Raw genomic sequence first — 16,625 nt, 5'->3', positions numbered from 1 at the left:
ATGAATTGAGTGATTGAGTTTTCACACCAGACATGAAGATGAGTCCATTAGGACCGTTTGAAGGCCTGCAAGTACATATTTGAGAGCACAGTGGTGAGACAATATGAACCAAAAGTTAAGAAAGGTTAAAGGAACAATCCCAAATCACCTTCATGAACAACAATGTATGAATACTTAATAGACAAATAAGTTATAATTGTAAAATGTATATAAACCACAAAAGATACTTATCTTGACTGCGAGCAGCAAGAAAAGAGGGCTTGTCACTCTCAGTTACGAGAATTATTGAGTTATTCAAGTTAGTTGACATTTGATTGGTGTTCTTCTTGTGATGTCATATTGTTTTTTCCTTTTACCTAGTGTTTCTGGGTAATGTAGGTTGTGTGTTCTTGGCTTCTGCTGTAATTAAAGCAAGGAAAGAATGGATAATAGGAGCGTCTGGGTCTTGTAATAAAATCCATTTTCACCGCAAGCGTAGCCCATTTACATGTAAACCTACAACTTACCTACAACCATGATGCTCTCCCAGTGCATCATGGTAAATGTAGTGCAGTGTTTACTCCCAATCTTCAGTCTTTTATAAAAAAAAGTCCAACAATGGACAACATGTTACATATGTTGGCTGCTTGTTCTTTCTTGGTAAAAGGTAGCAACCTCTATGGGGGTATGTTACTTGCTGACTTTGTTCAGATAATACCCAAGAGTGCTTAGGTGCAGGCCACTGGCCTTGACAACCTTTACCAACTCTTGAGCTCAGAAGAGCACACATTACAAATGAACAGATGGGTCACACACTGATTGGCAAGTCTGCAGTAGACATTCCCAACCGCGGGTTAGGGTCCATAGGTAGAAATAGCTACTTATATTCACATTCTATAATGTGACACAAGTTCAAGTGAAAGCTGCGGGCCAAAGGGACTTTAAGAAGGGGGCAGGTGAGCGGGGAGGAGAGACAGCAAGCGCTGCCTATACCTGCCTACTGGGATTTTGTAGAACACCAACAATGATCTGGGCATCATTCCTGCTCAGGGTAATGCAAGCAGTAGAAAGATTAGAAAGTTGACACAGAGCTTCCCATGCTAGCTGATGGCTCTGCTTCCACTGCAAGACGGCAAAGGTGCCTTTTCCACCATACATGCGACATAACTGTCTTGTCTAGACACTTCACCACCCATGCATAGCAATGCAAGAACTCAGTTGGAAAGCAGCGATATGCCACGGGTCCAGTATCACATCTTCGAAAGTGTCGCTCTTGTAAAACCTCTGAGCAAAGTCTTATTTATCACAGAGGTGTAGCTGTGATAGTACAGTGAGTCCATATTGTGTTATTCACTACATTATGATGCTGCTAGCTTTCCTTGCCTTTTACACTGATTATTGATGGTGCTGTCGTGGAGAGCCATGTGCTTGCTCATAGGGAGTTACTAGCTTATCCAACTGGGAAATAAATAAATAAATCCCTAGTTTCTAGGTGTTCCACTTGTTTGGAGAATACAGAAGATGCCTGGACATGGAGTTGATAGGCATGTGTCTATAATGATGCAAGGGCATCAATTACGAGTTGCATGGTACTGGAGTATTGGTACTTTTATCCCTGTAACAATCAATACCGTGCAGCAATACCCATCCAGTATCCTGCAATTATGAGTAATCCCGACAGAATGAGGGATAACAGTGCACATAATGTTATTCTTTTTTCCATGGGGATCAATGTTCATATTTACCACATGATCGGATCTGGTGACAAATGGGAACACAATGGGCTGGTGTGGGTCAGGAGGTGAGGAGGGGGTGATGAGGATGGAGGTAGATAGAAAGGGAGGAAACAGGCTGTAATGCCATGTAATATAATGTAAGGTGGATTTGTAGAGCTCTGTCTGTCACCCATGAAGGTATCCAGATTGGCAGGGGGAAGCATTGCATGCTTTCTCCGTGCCTGTTTGAGGGGGGTGACCATTGACTATGGACCAAGGCTGGGCTGCAGTTGCAGCCCAAGCAATGCTAGGTTGCCAGCCAGAGTTTCTGGCGAGTAAAATGAGGTCAAGTGTGCCTGCATCCACAAAGTCTGGGTGAGGGAACACTCAAGGCCATTCGTGATGAGGCGAAGTGGTATCCCATTTGGAATATCCCTCCACCTGACTTATAATCAGCACTATTTTGGTGAAGCAGGAAAGGAAGAATTATAACACAGATCTTCACATAATTCATTTTTATTTAAGGAATAGTGCCAGTTATATTTATTTTCATTTTATGATTTTTACTCAGTGTTAAACTTTCCATTTTTATTCATTCTGTATTTTTTTTAGAAATTTGAACATTCATTTACAGGCTGATGGTAATTTATTCTGAATATTCTAAATCAAACTTAAACAAACAAACTTTATTATAGCCTTAGAGCCCACCGTAGTGGGCTATAAAAGCCATTAAAGGCCCACTCCAGCATTAAAGACCTGAGCTGAAGGCCGGAATAGCAAGCTACTGAAGGGTTATAAGGCTATTTGAACATTCAGCTACTAAAGGGCAGAATGTTCTAATAAATAAAACAACGTCCTCACAGAGCCCGAGGGGACTGAAATCCCCTGTGGCTCCGTGAGGCCTTTGTTCACAGCTATTTCTGTGAACAAAGAACATTGGAATGTTGACGCTCCCGGCTTTTACCAGCCAGTATAAGCCCAGAGCACACCTTTGTCACCAATGGAGCTCCCGACATTCCATTGTTCTAATAATATTTGGTTGTGATTCATCTTTTTCTTTTTTTGATACCTAAATATTTATTTAAGGCTACTGTTAATTCTTTTTATTCTAATAAAAATTATCGAACTTATAATTCAGAATACAAACCCATGTTCTACGCGTAATTGACCAAACCACACCCGCTGTAGAAAAGGGCAAAAAAATACAATCATATTGAGATGCAGCTGTGGATGTTTTGCAGATCTGATCAGCTTAGTTGGTAACAAGAAAAAAGAAACAGTTTGCAAATGGTTTTCAAAATGCCGTACCAACAGATAAGAAGACTATTTTATTAAGCGGTTCAGCAATTTTGCCAGTGAAGCTTTGCATAAAACACTATATCAATCTTCTTTAACGCTGATTTATTCATTCCATTGCTCTACTAATAATTTCCATGTAAATATCAAATACTCCTTCATATAGTACAATAGGATTAAACAAATGCCAAGAGCCAAACTTCCTATATTTACAGTACTTTGAAAGTAAAAGAAGATAGTAGCAAACGCTACTTAAAAAGCAGATGTCTGATAAACAGTAAAGCACATATAAGGAGGACACTGGAGGCTCTCGAGACTTGAACAATAAAGCATATATAAATACTGCTCACTCATAAATTTATCCACATAAGGATGAATGGCTGAATCTACCCTTCTGGGACTGAGTCCTGTGGCTTGCAGGCCTTTAGGTGGGTACTTAGCATGTTGGGTATGAAAATAATCAAGATTTTTATCAAAATAAATATTGTTATACTTGTAAGTATTATTATTACTTTTATGATTGTTATTATTAGTGCTAGCAGTAGTAGTGGTGGTAGTAGTATTAATTTAATTAAAAATAACATGATTTTAAAAAGCACTGTTATAATTTTTGAAAATCATAACTTTTACAGAGAAGTGTTTTACATGAAAGGCCTGTAGACCCTCTCCAAATCTGTGTGCCGGAGACACAATGATCAAGCTGAGCAGAAGAGCCCGGGCCCAGCTTTCAGTGATGCTAAACTCCCTGGCACTTACATCATCAGTGGGTGCCTTCTTCACTAGCTACTGGTGTGAAGGCACCCACAAGGTGGTCAAGCCACCCTGCCTTTCAGCAGTGAAGAGCAAGAACTGCCTGATGCTCAACCTCAACGGGAGCTTTGCTGAACCTGGAGAGGGGAACGGTACCCAGGACCCTAATGTGGTACATTACAACTGGGAGACAGGCGACGACAAGTTCTCCTACAGATACTTTCATACAGGTTTCTGGCATTCCTGCGAAAAGAATCTGGAAGGTAAGAGGGCACATGTGGCATTTTCACTGATTTTGAATGGCAGGCACTTCCACTGTTTTAAGATTGGCATGCATTTCCAATGTATTATGAATGGCAAGGGCTTCCAGTTCACTATAATGCCACATATTCTTCCACTGTATATTAATGGCATGTCATTATATTTGTGATATAATATTGTAGAACCTCAATAAAAGAAACACAGACAACTGTCAAGTTTCATATGAAAGGTTTATATGTGAATCACGGGGACAGGAACTGGCAGCTGCATGTCCAATTTGCAGAACTTCCATTTGGTCTTTTATTCATGAAAACCACAAAAGGCGTGAAAAGGAACATCCAATCATGATACAGAAAAATGATTACTTCATCATTATACTCAGATATATGGAGTGATGTTGATCTAAAGGTGTAACAATTACACCATTATCGAGCATCCAGCCAATCAAAATGAAACGACAACTTGTGCAAAAGCGTGATACAAGATGGCTTTGCATGCCAGATGGTGGGAGCTTTCCAAATGCGTAATGATTTTGCACAGTTACTTCCCAATCAGATGTAAGTTTTTAGGCCTTTGGCTATATATAGTTATCGATATGTCTAACTATTGCTGTTGCTGGGCAGGCGAGGCAATGCATACAACCTGAGATGTCCTTTTGTGGAAGCCTTGAGGTACAAGCTAGTAAGCAAAATACACTAGTTTGCCTGATGTCATCCAACCTCTGGGCACGTCTTGCAGGCCTTGTCATCATGGACAACCATAAGACATGGAAAAGAGACCGAAGGGATTCAAATAAAGATAAAAAAATGGCTTTCACATTCCCTTCTTTGATAATCAATGATAACCCCAATTCATGCTTACTCCTATAGTTACTACACCTTCCTGTCCCTGACCATCCTCAGCAGATGTTGGCAGGAATATATTTGTCTTCAGTGAACGTGGTTCACTCTCATTTCAACATATTGCCGGGCTGGCGAGGCCTTATTCACCCTTGCAAAGCAATCCCTTGCAACGGAGGAGAGACAAGGTGGCACAACCTGGGTGAGGACACACAATGTTACTAACATCACCACACCAATTACCAAAACGTCCACCAGCCACATTCCCCAGATCACCAGCCAGGATGATATGGATGCATATTTATCCCCCCTCCCCAGGTATGTGTTGTGCCTGTTGTTCTATGTATCTGATGCTTCCTATTACATCTTAAATGTTATTAATAATGTTGGGGATGTATGACCAGCACTTTCACTGTTATTCTATGTTCAGTGGTCAACATTTCCTTCACCATAATACACCCTACATACTTCAGTAATGGTATAGCATCATATATCGTTTTATCCTCCCCATCTGTAGGCAGGTGTGTGCAGACACAAGAGCCCAAAACATTCATTATTGTTACATATATTTTCAGCATTTCAACATATTTGTGTCCATTGTATTCTTTTAACATCTCCTTCTTGTCACCACTTTCATTATCACCTTTTATTCCATTTGCTAATCTTTGACAAGGAATACACAGTCTTAGTTGCATTAGTGGGTGGTATCTCTACTTCCATAAATGGTATGGTAATATTGTCCTCAAACACTATTACTAGTTTAGTTATTGTCATTGCCAGGACAGAGGTACAAACCACTGTGAGCACCCATGGGCAATTTTTTTGGGGCGCTGAAGAGGTGCCAGGCATTTCAACGTGGATATATTTCAAAATTGATCCATGAATGGCTTTGAAACTCCTGTACCGTTTAGGTGATGTCAGAGGTTACGAGAACTTGACACCTCAGGCACTACTCTAGAGGGCGGTTGTAACAGTGTTGCTGTTGATGATGCAGTATATGTCCATGGCCCTTGTTATCATTCCAGCGAGGGGGTGTCTTCTTGCTGTGAGAGCTGTGCATCCAAGAACTCATCCCCTCACACTTGACAGCTGTGGTGTTGTTAGCAGGAAATGAAATAGCCTCTTCCACCGAGGCTGGAAGCAGTGACGTCTGCTGTGGGCCTTGACCCAAAGGCAAGCTCTCAGTTGGAGATCAGGTCCAACAGGTGTAGTGGAGTCAGGAAGGACCTGCACCACCTGATGATGATGAGAACACAAGGCCTCTGTTAGTTTCTTTTAGTACTGTAAGAGAAAATGATCAGAGAGGGGCGCAATAGACATGCGGCCTGGAATGTGCATGGGGCGACCAAAGATTATTTCGTGGGGGCTGAGTTTGGTCACTCTGTCGGGGATGCTCCCAATGGCTAGCAAGGTAAGTGGAAGTGCATCAATCCAGGACAGTTTGCCGGATGCAAAAATGTTTCCAATCTTGTTTTTTAGCATCCTATTCTAGGGTTCAACTGTGCCCGCTGCTGGCAGATGATAGGCACAGTGCAGCTTTTGCGTGACCCCCAACCCTTTGCAGAGAACTTTAATGAAAACAAATACTGGTCCGTTTTCACAATTCAGAAGGGCTGGAATCCCAAAGCGGGGAATCCGTTCTTTCAGAAGGCATTTGGCAAGTTTGTGCATTACTGTTCCTCTTTGGAAATGCCTTAACCCATTTGAAAACACACAACAACCAATGCACGCCTGTACTTGTACATGGGTGGCATGTAGATGAAGTCAAGCTGGAGACTTTCAAATGGTCCATGTGGGGGGGTGGATGGTCAGGTGTATCAATTCCAGCATTGTATTGTGCAAATACAGTACACTGTTTGCATAAACAACCTGCTACTTGGCTGAATTTTGTGTTGGACCAACATTGAGAGAACAGTCTGATCATCCCATCCCGGCCAATGTGGGAGGGACCATGAAACAAACAAGCCATAGGTGAAGACATAGGCAAGCATATTTTACCATTGGGTCCAATCCATAAACTCTCCTCTGTCTGCACATACCCACCTTCCTGACACATTTTTATTTCCCTATCATTGGCCTTTCTTTGAATTACCAGTGTCTGACTTTAGTGACTAATGTCAATTACCAGTGTCTGGGGGATTATAAGGGGGCTCTTCCTATCAATAGCAAGCACACAATCATGGAAAGAATCATCAGCAGTCAGTTCATCTTCATACTAATCAGTTGGCAAGAGGCAAGCAGAATGTAATGGGGTACACCTCCTAATTACAATGTGTGATTCCAACAGGGTCAATTCCTACCTGGTGAGGCGTGCATTGGTGAGGTGCTGTGTCTTTGTTGTTGTCAACAGTGTGTAAACAGCATGTGGAACATGTAAAATCAAGGGGTGGGCAATCACAATATTTTCAGATTGATCCAGGAGGGCACAAGCAATCAAAGAGAAGTTTGGTATCCAGTGGTGGCAGTACCCTGCCATGTCCAGAAAGCCCCTCACCTCCTTCTGTGTGCGGGGTCTTGGAAAATGTGTCTGGCAGCAATTTCTGTGTCTTTTCTGATAGTTCGTGACTGAGGTGCTTGACGATCATTAAACAAAACTGCAATTTCTTGGGGGATACCTTATGACCCTTCAAAGCCAGATGGTGCATGTTGCCTGTGATGGTGAAGCTATCAGTAGGTCGTCAATGTACTGGATGAGGATGGAGCCTTCTGGCAGTGTAAGGCAATCCAAGTCCTTCTTTAATGCTTGGATGAAGATGGAAGGTTAGTCTGTGTTCCCCTGCATGAGCCTACACCGAGCGTATCTCTTCTGCCTGGTAATGAAGGAAAACAGGTACTGACTATCGGGGTACAGAGGTATGTTGAAGAAAGCAGAGTTGAGGTATAGCACTCTGATGTATTTGGTCGTTGGGGGAATGTTAGATAGCATTGTTGCCATTTGGGAATTACCAGAAATCAAGGAATCACTATTTTATTCAATGCATGGAGGTCCTGGGTAAATGCGGGCCCCATCTGGGTCCTTAGAAGCCTTTATTACTGGCTGTATGGGAGTGTTACAGGGGTTGCATCCCATTTCCCTTATCACACCTGCTGTTAAAGATCACACATTATTGGTGCAATGCCCTCTTTCCCCTCTTTGGAACTCTTGTATTGGGAAATGCTTGGTAGTGGTGCTCTGGCTGGACCCTGATATGTCATGGGGGTAGTCTAAACCCTGTCCCACATCATTAAGGTGATGCGCCACAACAGGGTGAGGGATTGTATCCTTCAGTTGTGGTGGAATTACAGGTGTGGCACATGCAATGAAGGCTTGGAGCAATAGCCCATGATCCCTGCTCTCCAAGAAGATGCCGTCAGTAGTGCAGTGAATAGTGCTCTCCAGTGTGCAACAAATTCATGAGGCAGGACCTGCTAAAGATAAACTGATGATGTACCTTAATGGGACCTATGACAAGCTTTATTTGAAGTTTCCTGTCAGACCGACTGCCGTTATTTGTATTCCCGAGAGGGGTGCATCTGGCGTCTGTGATGCCTTCAGCATAGATCTAGAGAATAGTCTTTCCCATTATTGCTCCCATAATATAGGGACCTGCTTGATCGACCTCAATCGCCGGAGCCATCAGGCAATCTTCTCCTTTCAGAATGTTTTGTGAGGTGGGGGTACGGTGGGTAGTACTCATATGTCATGTCCATGTCTGATGTCCACAGCATGGTATTACCAGTAGGTGGGGCGGGAGCAGGAGGGATGGGTGCATTTGTGTGCTGCAGCGGACCTGCCCTGTAGGTATTGTGAGGGTACTTTGCGGGTGGTGTGTCAAAGGCGTTAAAGGGTATGGACCTGCCTGCACATTCCTAGTATTCTGGCCATCCACTTCCAGACCCTGAAGTATTTAGTAGAAGGCAGTTGGCCCGCCAGTGGTCGGGCTGGTTGCAGTGGAAGCAATCTGTCCCTGGCGGGGGCTGTGACATTGCCCTATGTCCTCCGGATCTGCTTCAACCCTTTCCCCTTCCCCGCCCCCTTCCTCTACCTTTACCTTGTTAAAAATAATATTATGATTTCTAAAGCACGCAACTACCTCATTTGAGGTGTGCCAATGCTGGAAACAGATCTCAAACAACCTACCTACCACTTTCAGACTCTCAAGCATCCTGATTTAAACTTACCAAGTTTAAGTTTCTTCCAAAAAAGATCTTCCGATTGCACCTGACGAACTGCTAAGGGCATGGTGTTCCACAGCTTTGGTGCCAGGTAATTGAAAGAGGTCCAGCCACCTCACTTTCTTTACCTTTAGAACAGTCACCTGCAGCTCTCCTGCAGACTTTAGATTTCTTGAGGGTAGATACGGTTTTAATAGCGACTGAAGGTATCCCAGCCCTTTGTTAGCAAGAGATTGGTGACAATAAGAACAAGGCTTTAAAAGTTGATCTCAGCTCAACTGGCAGCCAATGTAATTTCCCAAGTATGGCCCCAATAGGTGCATGCCTTGGAAAATTCAGTAGAAGGCGTGCCGCAGAGTTTTGCACTCTCTGGAGTTGTTTGATTTTTTCCTGAATGACTCCAAGATGTGAAACATTGCAATAATCTAGTCAAGGCTGGATAACGGTTTTCTTGCCGTTTTCTTGCCGACTCTGGCAACAGGCACAGGATTTTACTCAGCATCTTAAGCATTCCAAAGCACTTTCCTGCCATTGCAGTGACTTGACTCTCAAAAGACATCTTATCATCAAGCCAAATGCCAAGGTTCTTAACTTTAGGTTTAGGAACAGGAGCTGAACTCAACTCCTGAGGCCATCAAGCAGTGGCCCACACATTTTCCTGATTACCTAAGGTTAGAACTTTGGTCTTCCCAGCGTTGAGCTTCAGGCAGTTCAGGTCTATCCACCTACCAACCAATGCGAGGCATAGGCACACGCTGTGTGGGTGGAATTCTGTGATAGCTTGATGATAAAATGCATATCATCCGCATACCATCCGCTTATGAAATAATGTTAAATCCATAGCGCTCGATGATATCCGCCAGCCGTTGCATGTACACAAGTTGGACTCAAACACGAGCCTTGCAGCAAACCTTGTTTCACAGGGGACACTTTTGACTGATAGTGTTTTTGTGACACTTGAAAGGCTTGTCCTACAAAAATGAAGCCATCCAGCTCAACGCTTTGCTGCCGACACCACAGTTCCAGAGCCTCTCAATCAGGATGTTATGGGACACCGTATCTAACGCAACACTAAGATGTAATAACAGCAGCGCCACAGAATCGCCCATGTCCAAAATCTGGTGGACAGCCTCTGTCACCAACAGCAAGGCTGATTCGGTGCTGTATGAGGGCTGAAAGCCAGACTGAGTCCTATGCAGCAGGTTCTGGCTCTCTAGGAAACTCGAAAGCTGTTTATTAACACATTTCTCTGTTATCTTGGAAAAGGCTGGCAACAGTGAAACCGGACAGGTTTGGGTGGATCCTGCAAAAAAAAAATCAGCAGTGGAACTACAGCCTGGTCATTGGCCATTGTTCTAGTAATACTGCTCCTGGGTGACCATCAGCCGCACTTTGTCTTTCTTCACCTTTGCCTCTTCCATTGCCTACAGATGTAGTTGGTAGTCTATGCAATATGTGGCGACAGGTAGCAGTTTCTCTAGGGCTCTTATTGCCAGCAGACAAAGGATGTTTGTAGGTGCGTCCGTAATGCGGGGCATAGGTTTTGCAGAAAAGTTGAAACAAAAGCTGGAAGACCTTCCCCTAAAGGAAGGTTGTGCATGCCGTTGATCTATTGGTAAATTTGAAAAAAGGTGATCATAATATGCATTTACTCTGTTGTCTTTCTCTTGGGTGGTATTCACTACTCTCTCTCCTGAGATCCTTATCTTTAGGTGTATTATTACCTCCTCAAGCTTAGATGTTACCAGATCATTAGGTTCCCCACCCTCCTTTTGCTCAGGTTCATCCACCAGCCAGGTCACTGTGCACTTGCATTCTTCCCACAAGTCTTTGGGCAGAATGTTATAAAACAAAATGTCTAAATCTTTCCAGATAAGATCTCCCCATCCCTCCTAGATGGTTTAGTTTTATGTACCATATGTGGGGTTCCTCACCAAATTTGGAAAAATTCTTAGTGAAGGACATAAGGTCATATCTGGACCATGAGACATGTATATAGGTTGGTGGTCCTGGCATGCCATTAGGTGTGGGTGCCAATGGCACTTCTTGCGGTGGTGTCATGAGACTGGGGTGGGCCACCAGGGGGGAGATAGCAGTCAACTGCTCCAAAACACCTTTAGTTGTTACGGAGGAGGATAACTCCGTCCACTGGCACAGCTTTATGACTGTATACTACAGCATGTTTATTATTTGGCAATTTGTCCAGGAAGGCAAGTCAGTGTCCTGAAAATTTAACTTAGCCACATCCCAGTATTACTGTGAGGGGAGGGACCGGGAGGAAGCAGTGTCACTTGCCTGCATATGCTGCGCTGAAGTGGCGCGAATCCTTAGAAAAGTGTCAAGCAAGCTTGCTTTAGCTAATCTCAGCACCATTTCCTGGTATGTTCGGTCATAATCCTCCTACAGCTGCGAAACATGCAATTTCCCACCCGCCAGGTCAGCCAGCAGTGCGGGCCACCTCGCGCCATTTTTCTTCACTATGCTTATATTGGGGTACTTTACAATGACGAAGTTAATGAATAGATGTTTGGTAAGCTACTTCGACGGTGCGTCACCAGGGTGTTAGGTGGTGGAGGTACTGGTGCCCCTCTGCCTCCTGGTAACTGTGCCTGAACAGGCCCTTCACACACTTCCTTTAGCAGCCTCATATCATGTAAATGTTGTTTGACATAAGTGCAGATATCCCACATTAGAGCCTGTAGGTCAGCCACAGTCATGGCGTGGTCGAGGGATTTATCCTCGAACTGTTGATGCCAGGCATAGTCAATCATTTTTGGTAATAATAGTGTTCTGGTTCTACATTTCTTAACCAGCTGGGTGCATTCTTCCCCCACCTCCCTAGCCCCAAGTACAGCTTCCTGCCTCATGATAAAGAGATATGGGAGGTTATCGAAATTTACTTTGCTAAGTTCCTCTTTCAGTAGGCTGTGCAGCTGTTTGTGGCTTAGAGTCCTTTCTGCTGAGAACAACTCACTGGGTTTGTCAAAGTCATTGAGAACTTTATTTCAGCACAAGCCATAAAAGTTAACAAGAAAGATGAAAGTGCACGGTGCATAAAACCAAATAAAATCACAGTCAACTGAAACCATCGTGCATTGATACAATGTTCAGATCGGGATGAGGTAATACGTGATATCTAAAACGGTATAAAATAGTAAAATATGTAAAACAACCCTGGTAGCAGCAAGGTAATACAGCAAGTGACAAATTTCCAAATAATCACTAATACTAAAAGAGGATTTAGTGAGAACTGGGCCTCACTTCAAGATGAGGAAGAAGGGTTTTCCTACTGATCAATCATATAAAGGCCAAAAAGTTTGCAACTGCACAAGCAAACAAAGAGCGGGGACCAGTTCTTAATATCCAAAGGGCAGTACAGTGTCTGCGTGTGCCCAATTGTTTGCAAATAGGTGCTAGCCAAGTATATTGTGGTTAGATATAAGTATGGCAAACAAACAATACATGTACAGGAGTTTCCTGATGACAATTTCAGCTTGGGTATGATAGAGAATCTAGCAAGTGAAGGATTTCAGAGGTAGTGATCGAACTCTGAATTCAAAATACAACTCCCTGTCCAACGGGATTGTGATAAGATCTCAGAATTACTCGAAAACACAAGTGGTCTTAAAATCAAGAAATTGCTCTGACAAAGTGACCCTACCTGCTTTTTGAGCTTCAATTTGAATTGTTCATGACAAATATTGTTTCTTTAGAAGCTCTTTAGAGGGAATGTGGTCACTAGAAAGAGGCTGACAAAGTTCAAAGATACCCAAAGAAAACAAGAGCTTCTTGATGGTGGAAAGCCAAGTACTTTTATTGAATCTGTCTGCCTCATTAGCATCCTGAAAGGTAGATCCCCGCAGTGGGCAAGCTCAGGAGTAGACCACATTCTCCTCCAAAACAGGAGGAGTCGCAGGCTAGCTTTGCATTCAAGTGGTTTCCTACCCACGTCCAATAACAAAGGGTGAAGAGGTGTACTGGGAGGGAGAAATCTTTAACGAATTAATAACATCAGAGAATACATTTGAAAGATTTTTAGCCTCTCTCCCTCCCAGTTTAGAAAAGGGCTCGGAGCCCTGTCGACCTCACGTAGGTGTTTTTGATTGGTTCGTGGGCTTGCCTAATAAAATCTGCTTGCTTTCATTAGTCGAAGGCATGCATACGTCATGCCTTTTCCGGTGGCTAGCCCTCCTCCAGCGCATCGACCAAGTACAGAAAACATGCGAGGCTCACTGTTTTCTGTCCGGCTCAGGGACTACTTTTTCTCTAATTTACTAGCGCGATTTCGCTTGGCAGAAGTCGAGCGCTTTACATACAGTAGTTAATTGCACTTTTTTGGGTTACGTACATAAATGCACTTTTGCTGATAGGTGAAAAGTCGGGTTAGGAGTTTACAACGCTATCAGCTCTAACATGAGCAAACGTGAGATCCGTTGCATTGCAAATGCTTGTTATAAAAGGCCGCCACTTCGGCACCCGGCCAAGAGTCCAGGTTTGGGGCTTCCTTTGCAATGGCATTGGCAAGAGTGAATATATATTTAGACCAAGTGTCTGGATTATGCATCAACACGTCAGCTGGGATGCCATTTGGCCCAGGAGCCCTGCCACTTGCAACAGAAGTCAGGGCAGCTGTGACATTCGATAGGTCAAACAATAAAGAAGAATGACTCAGAAGACCCACTGCAGAGGGTGATCCCTCAGAGGGAATCAGAGCACCACCATGATATAGGGACCTATAATGCTTCAACCATTTGGTTAGTGCTACATAGTGGGTTTAAAAACAGAGGTATTATCACCTCTGGAAACCAAAATCTAGTAGAATCTTTAACAGAGCAAGCGTCCTTTAAATTTTGCCACCTTTGTTCATTCCAAGCCCTTTTGACTGTGTGCAAGCTCATTTTATAGGTCTTTCTGATAAAAGGAATCTGTTCAGTATCCTTGCTTTTTATAGCCCAAGACAGAGAACGTCTAAGATGCCTGCAATCCTTATTGAACCACTGGTTAGATTCAAAAGTGTACTATTTACTAAATGAAAGGGGATTTAAAAAAAATCTTTTTATTTGAATAAACAGCTGCTCATCACATAACAATTAACACCAAGTCATGTGCATAGTATAATTCTTGCCTATCGTAGAGGGAACAACAATTACATTCCATCATCAGTATAGGATCACAAAAAAGGGGGAAATTTGAAAGAAAGTCGAAATGTGATTGAAAAATGTTGTGTGGAGTTCACTTATTGCAGTTAGATCCTCTTCACTATAAGAACAGGTGAATATTTTAGACATAGCTACTTGCAAGTCATGACTAATGGCCGGCAAAATATCCAGATGGACATCAACTTGCCGCCATTTAAAACAATGTAAGTCAGTAGAAGGCTCACTGACCACCCCCCCCCCAAGAATAGTCAGAGAAGGATCAAACCGGTTCCTACCAAAAAGAGCGATCAAGGCAAGACACAATGGATTGTGATCACTCGGTTCTTCCCACAATCACCACGCCATTAACCAAATGCCATAACCTCAAATCGATTAGAATATAGTCAAAACGACTCATGTGGTTCGGTCTGTTCAACATGAAGGCTCCCTTTGCATCTGATCTTGTACAACCATTAGTGGCCCTGACACCTAATTCAATCGAAAGAGCCTTAAGCTGCAAAGCAGCTTGAGTCCACCTTTTTACAGGAGCTAAGCTCAATTGAGAAATGGACCATCTTTCATCTTCCTCCTGCGTTATCCTGACATAATCACTATCAAGGGGCTCAAAAAGTAGTATTGAAGTCCCCTGCTAAAATAAGATAGAATTGAGTGGGGTGCTTTGCCAGAAACTCCTCAAGGGTTGTAAAGTCTTAGAAGCCAGACCACCTGTGACACCTCTAGAGCAGATGTCAAAAATAGCCGCACTGTAGTTTTTATCCGTCTAGAGTTGAATACCCAAAATGTCTGGGCAATCATTTACCAATTGCCGGATTTTACAGTTCAATGGTGCTCTAACCCACATAGTAAGCCCCCCCTGAAGATCGCCCACAAAGGCTTGGCTTTTAAATAACATGGTTTAAGAATTGGTTCAGTGATCCGAGCTTCTTGAAACAAGCAAATATAGTGCCTATCGATAATATTGGACCAATCAGGCTGGACCATTTTAGTCCTAAGACCAGCCACCTTCAATGAGATAAAGGTTAACTGTATAGAGGCTTGCGATGTGGTAACCATGTTAAATGGATACGGCTGAGCCAAAAGGGTTGCCACTGATGAGTTCGAATTGGTGACTAATAACAAATCATCAGTGGCAATAGATATATTAGCTGAAGACATCTGAGCTAAGTTGAATGGGGCAGATAAGTCAAAGTGGGTAGCTACAAAGGTTGAAATACCATTAGATTGGATGGGGGGAGTGACTGAGGAAGTGTTGGCCTTAGAATCTACTGCAGCAATACATACTGAGGAATCACATGTGCTTCGAGCCTCAGTGCAAAGTGTATTTTCAAGAGACAAAGAGGATTGCGGAGTAGATTGAACAATGGTTCTAGAAGGGCCCATTAGTCAATCAATATCCTCCAGCAGAGAGGAGCTGAAAAGGAACGCATGATGTTACATGAAGTCGTAGGCCTACTCGTCCCTGCCCCAAAATACTTTAACTGAGTGTTTGAGTTGTTTGGATCAGAGGGCCTAATATCAAGAACCCTGTCGGCCATAAGCCTGTCCCTAAAAAAGTCAGTTCAATCATATCACGATGCAAATCAATTATAGAGTTTCTCTTAGCACTAGGAATGTTGTCCTAAATGACAGAGCGGCATCATCTCACTTGTCATATCCCATGTATAGCTTTATTTTTAATGGAATTCTCATCTTCAAAGCGAATGTGAGAGGGCAATTGGGGGACATTAATCATAGCTATTGAATTGGTAGAAAAAGGATGTTTGCTATTATCCATTGAAACGGATTGATGATTTATTGCGCACAGTGGAATGGAAAAGTTTATTAGTGTACCAATTTTTGAGTGGACACTAGATGGCTTTGACAGATGGAAGTTATCATGGCGCCTAAATGGCATCGCGAGTTGTGGAGGCACAGAGCTCGGTAAACTCCAATCAGGATTTTTAATTTGCCTTGGGCCAGTGTCAGATATTGCCCCCGGCTAGCATGGCCCAAAATAGATCTTAGGGGTTGATCCGAGTGAGTTTGTCGCCTGTAGTGCTTCCCTCATCTCCAGGAGCCTCTCTGGCGAGGGAGGTTTCATATTTGTCCTGTAATAACATCCTTCATAAGAGGATCTGTCTCCTCCCCGGCTTGCTCTCCTGGTGCCCAAGACAGGGAAAGGCAGGGATACATTACATTAACATCAAGCTGAAATGTACACCAGTTTTCACAAATCCTTTGATGATGAGCAAGCATCAATGGACACTTCCACAATGCCAGCAGTTCCACGTGAACCTTCCCGTTTTACATCGCAAATCATCCTCAAGTCACGCTCACTTAAATCCCACATCCAGAATGAGTCCCACTCACTCGGGCATATTTTCTTTCCTTTCACCAATAACATTTATCCCAAGTTTCCCAGCTCCTGTGTGTCACATGTGCCATCTGAGGGAAACTGCAAATCGTTATTCCTAGCAGTCATAGGCAGGGGG

General features: G+C 43.2%; 1 protein-coding gene across 1 annotated transcript in view; it reads left to right on the top strand.

The window, feature by feature from the left end:
- Nucleotides 1-3,644: 3,644 nt before the first annotated feature.
- LOC138246216 (germ cell-specific gene 1-like protein) overlaps nt 3,645-16,625 on the top strand; it is a 68,060-nt gene continuing 55,079 nt past the window's right edge. Inside the window, exon 1 of the mRNA XM_069200605.1 lies at nt 3,645-4,003. Coding sequence (XP_069056706.1) covers nt 3,682-4,003 — 322 coding nt within the window. The 5' untranslated portion in view covers nt 3,645-3,681. The remainder of the gene's footprint in view (nt 4,004-16,625) is intronic.

The sequence above is a fragment of the Pleurodeles waltl genome, chromosome 7 (assembly GCF_031143425.1).
Source record: "Pleurodeles waltl isolate 20211129_DDA chromosome 7, aPleWal1.hap1.20221129, whole genome shotgun sequence".
Classification (NCBI taxonomy): Eukaryota; Metazoa; Chordata; class Amphibia; order Caudata; family Salamandridae; genus Pleurodeles; species Pleurodeles waltl.
Note: the sequence above shows the minus strand (reverse complement) of the source record. Positions and strands in the feature narration are given on the sequence as shown.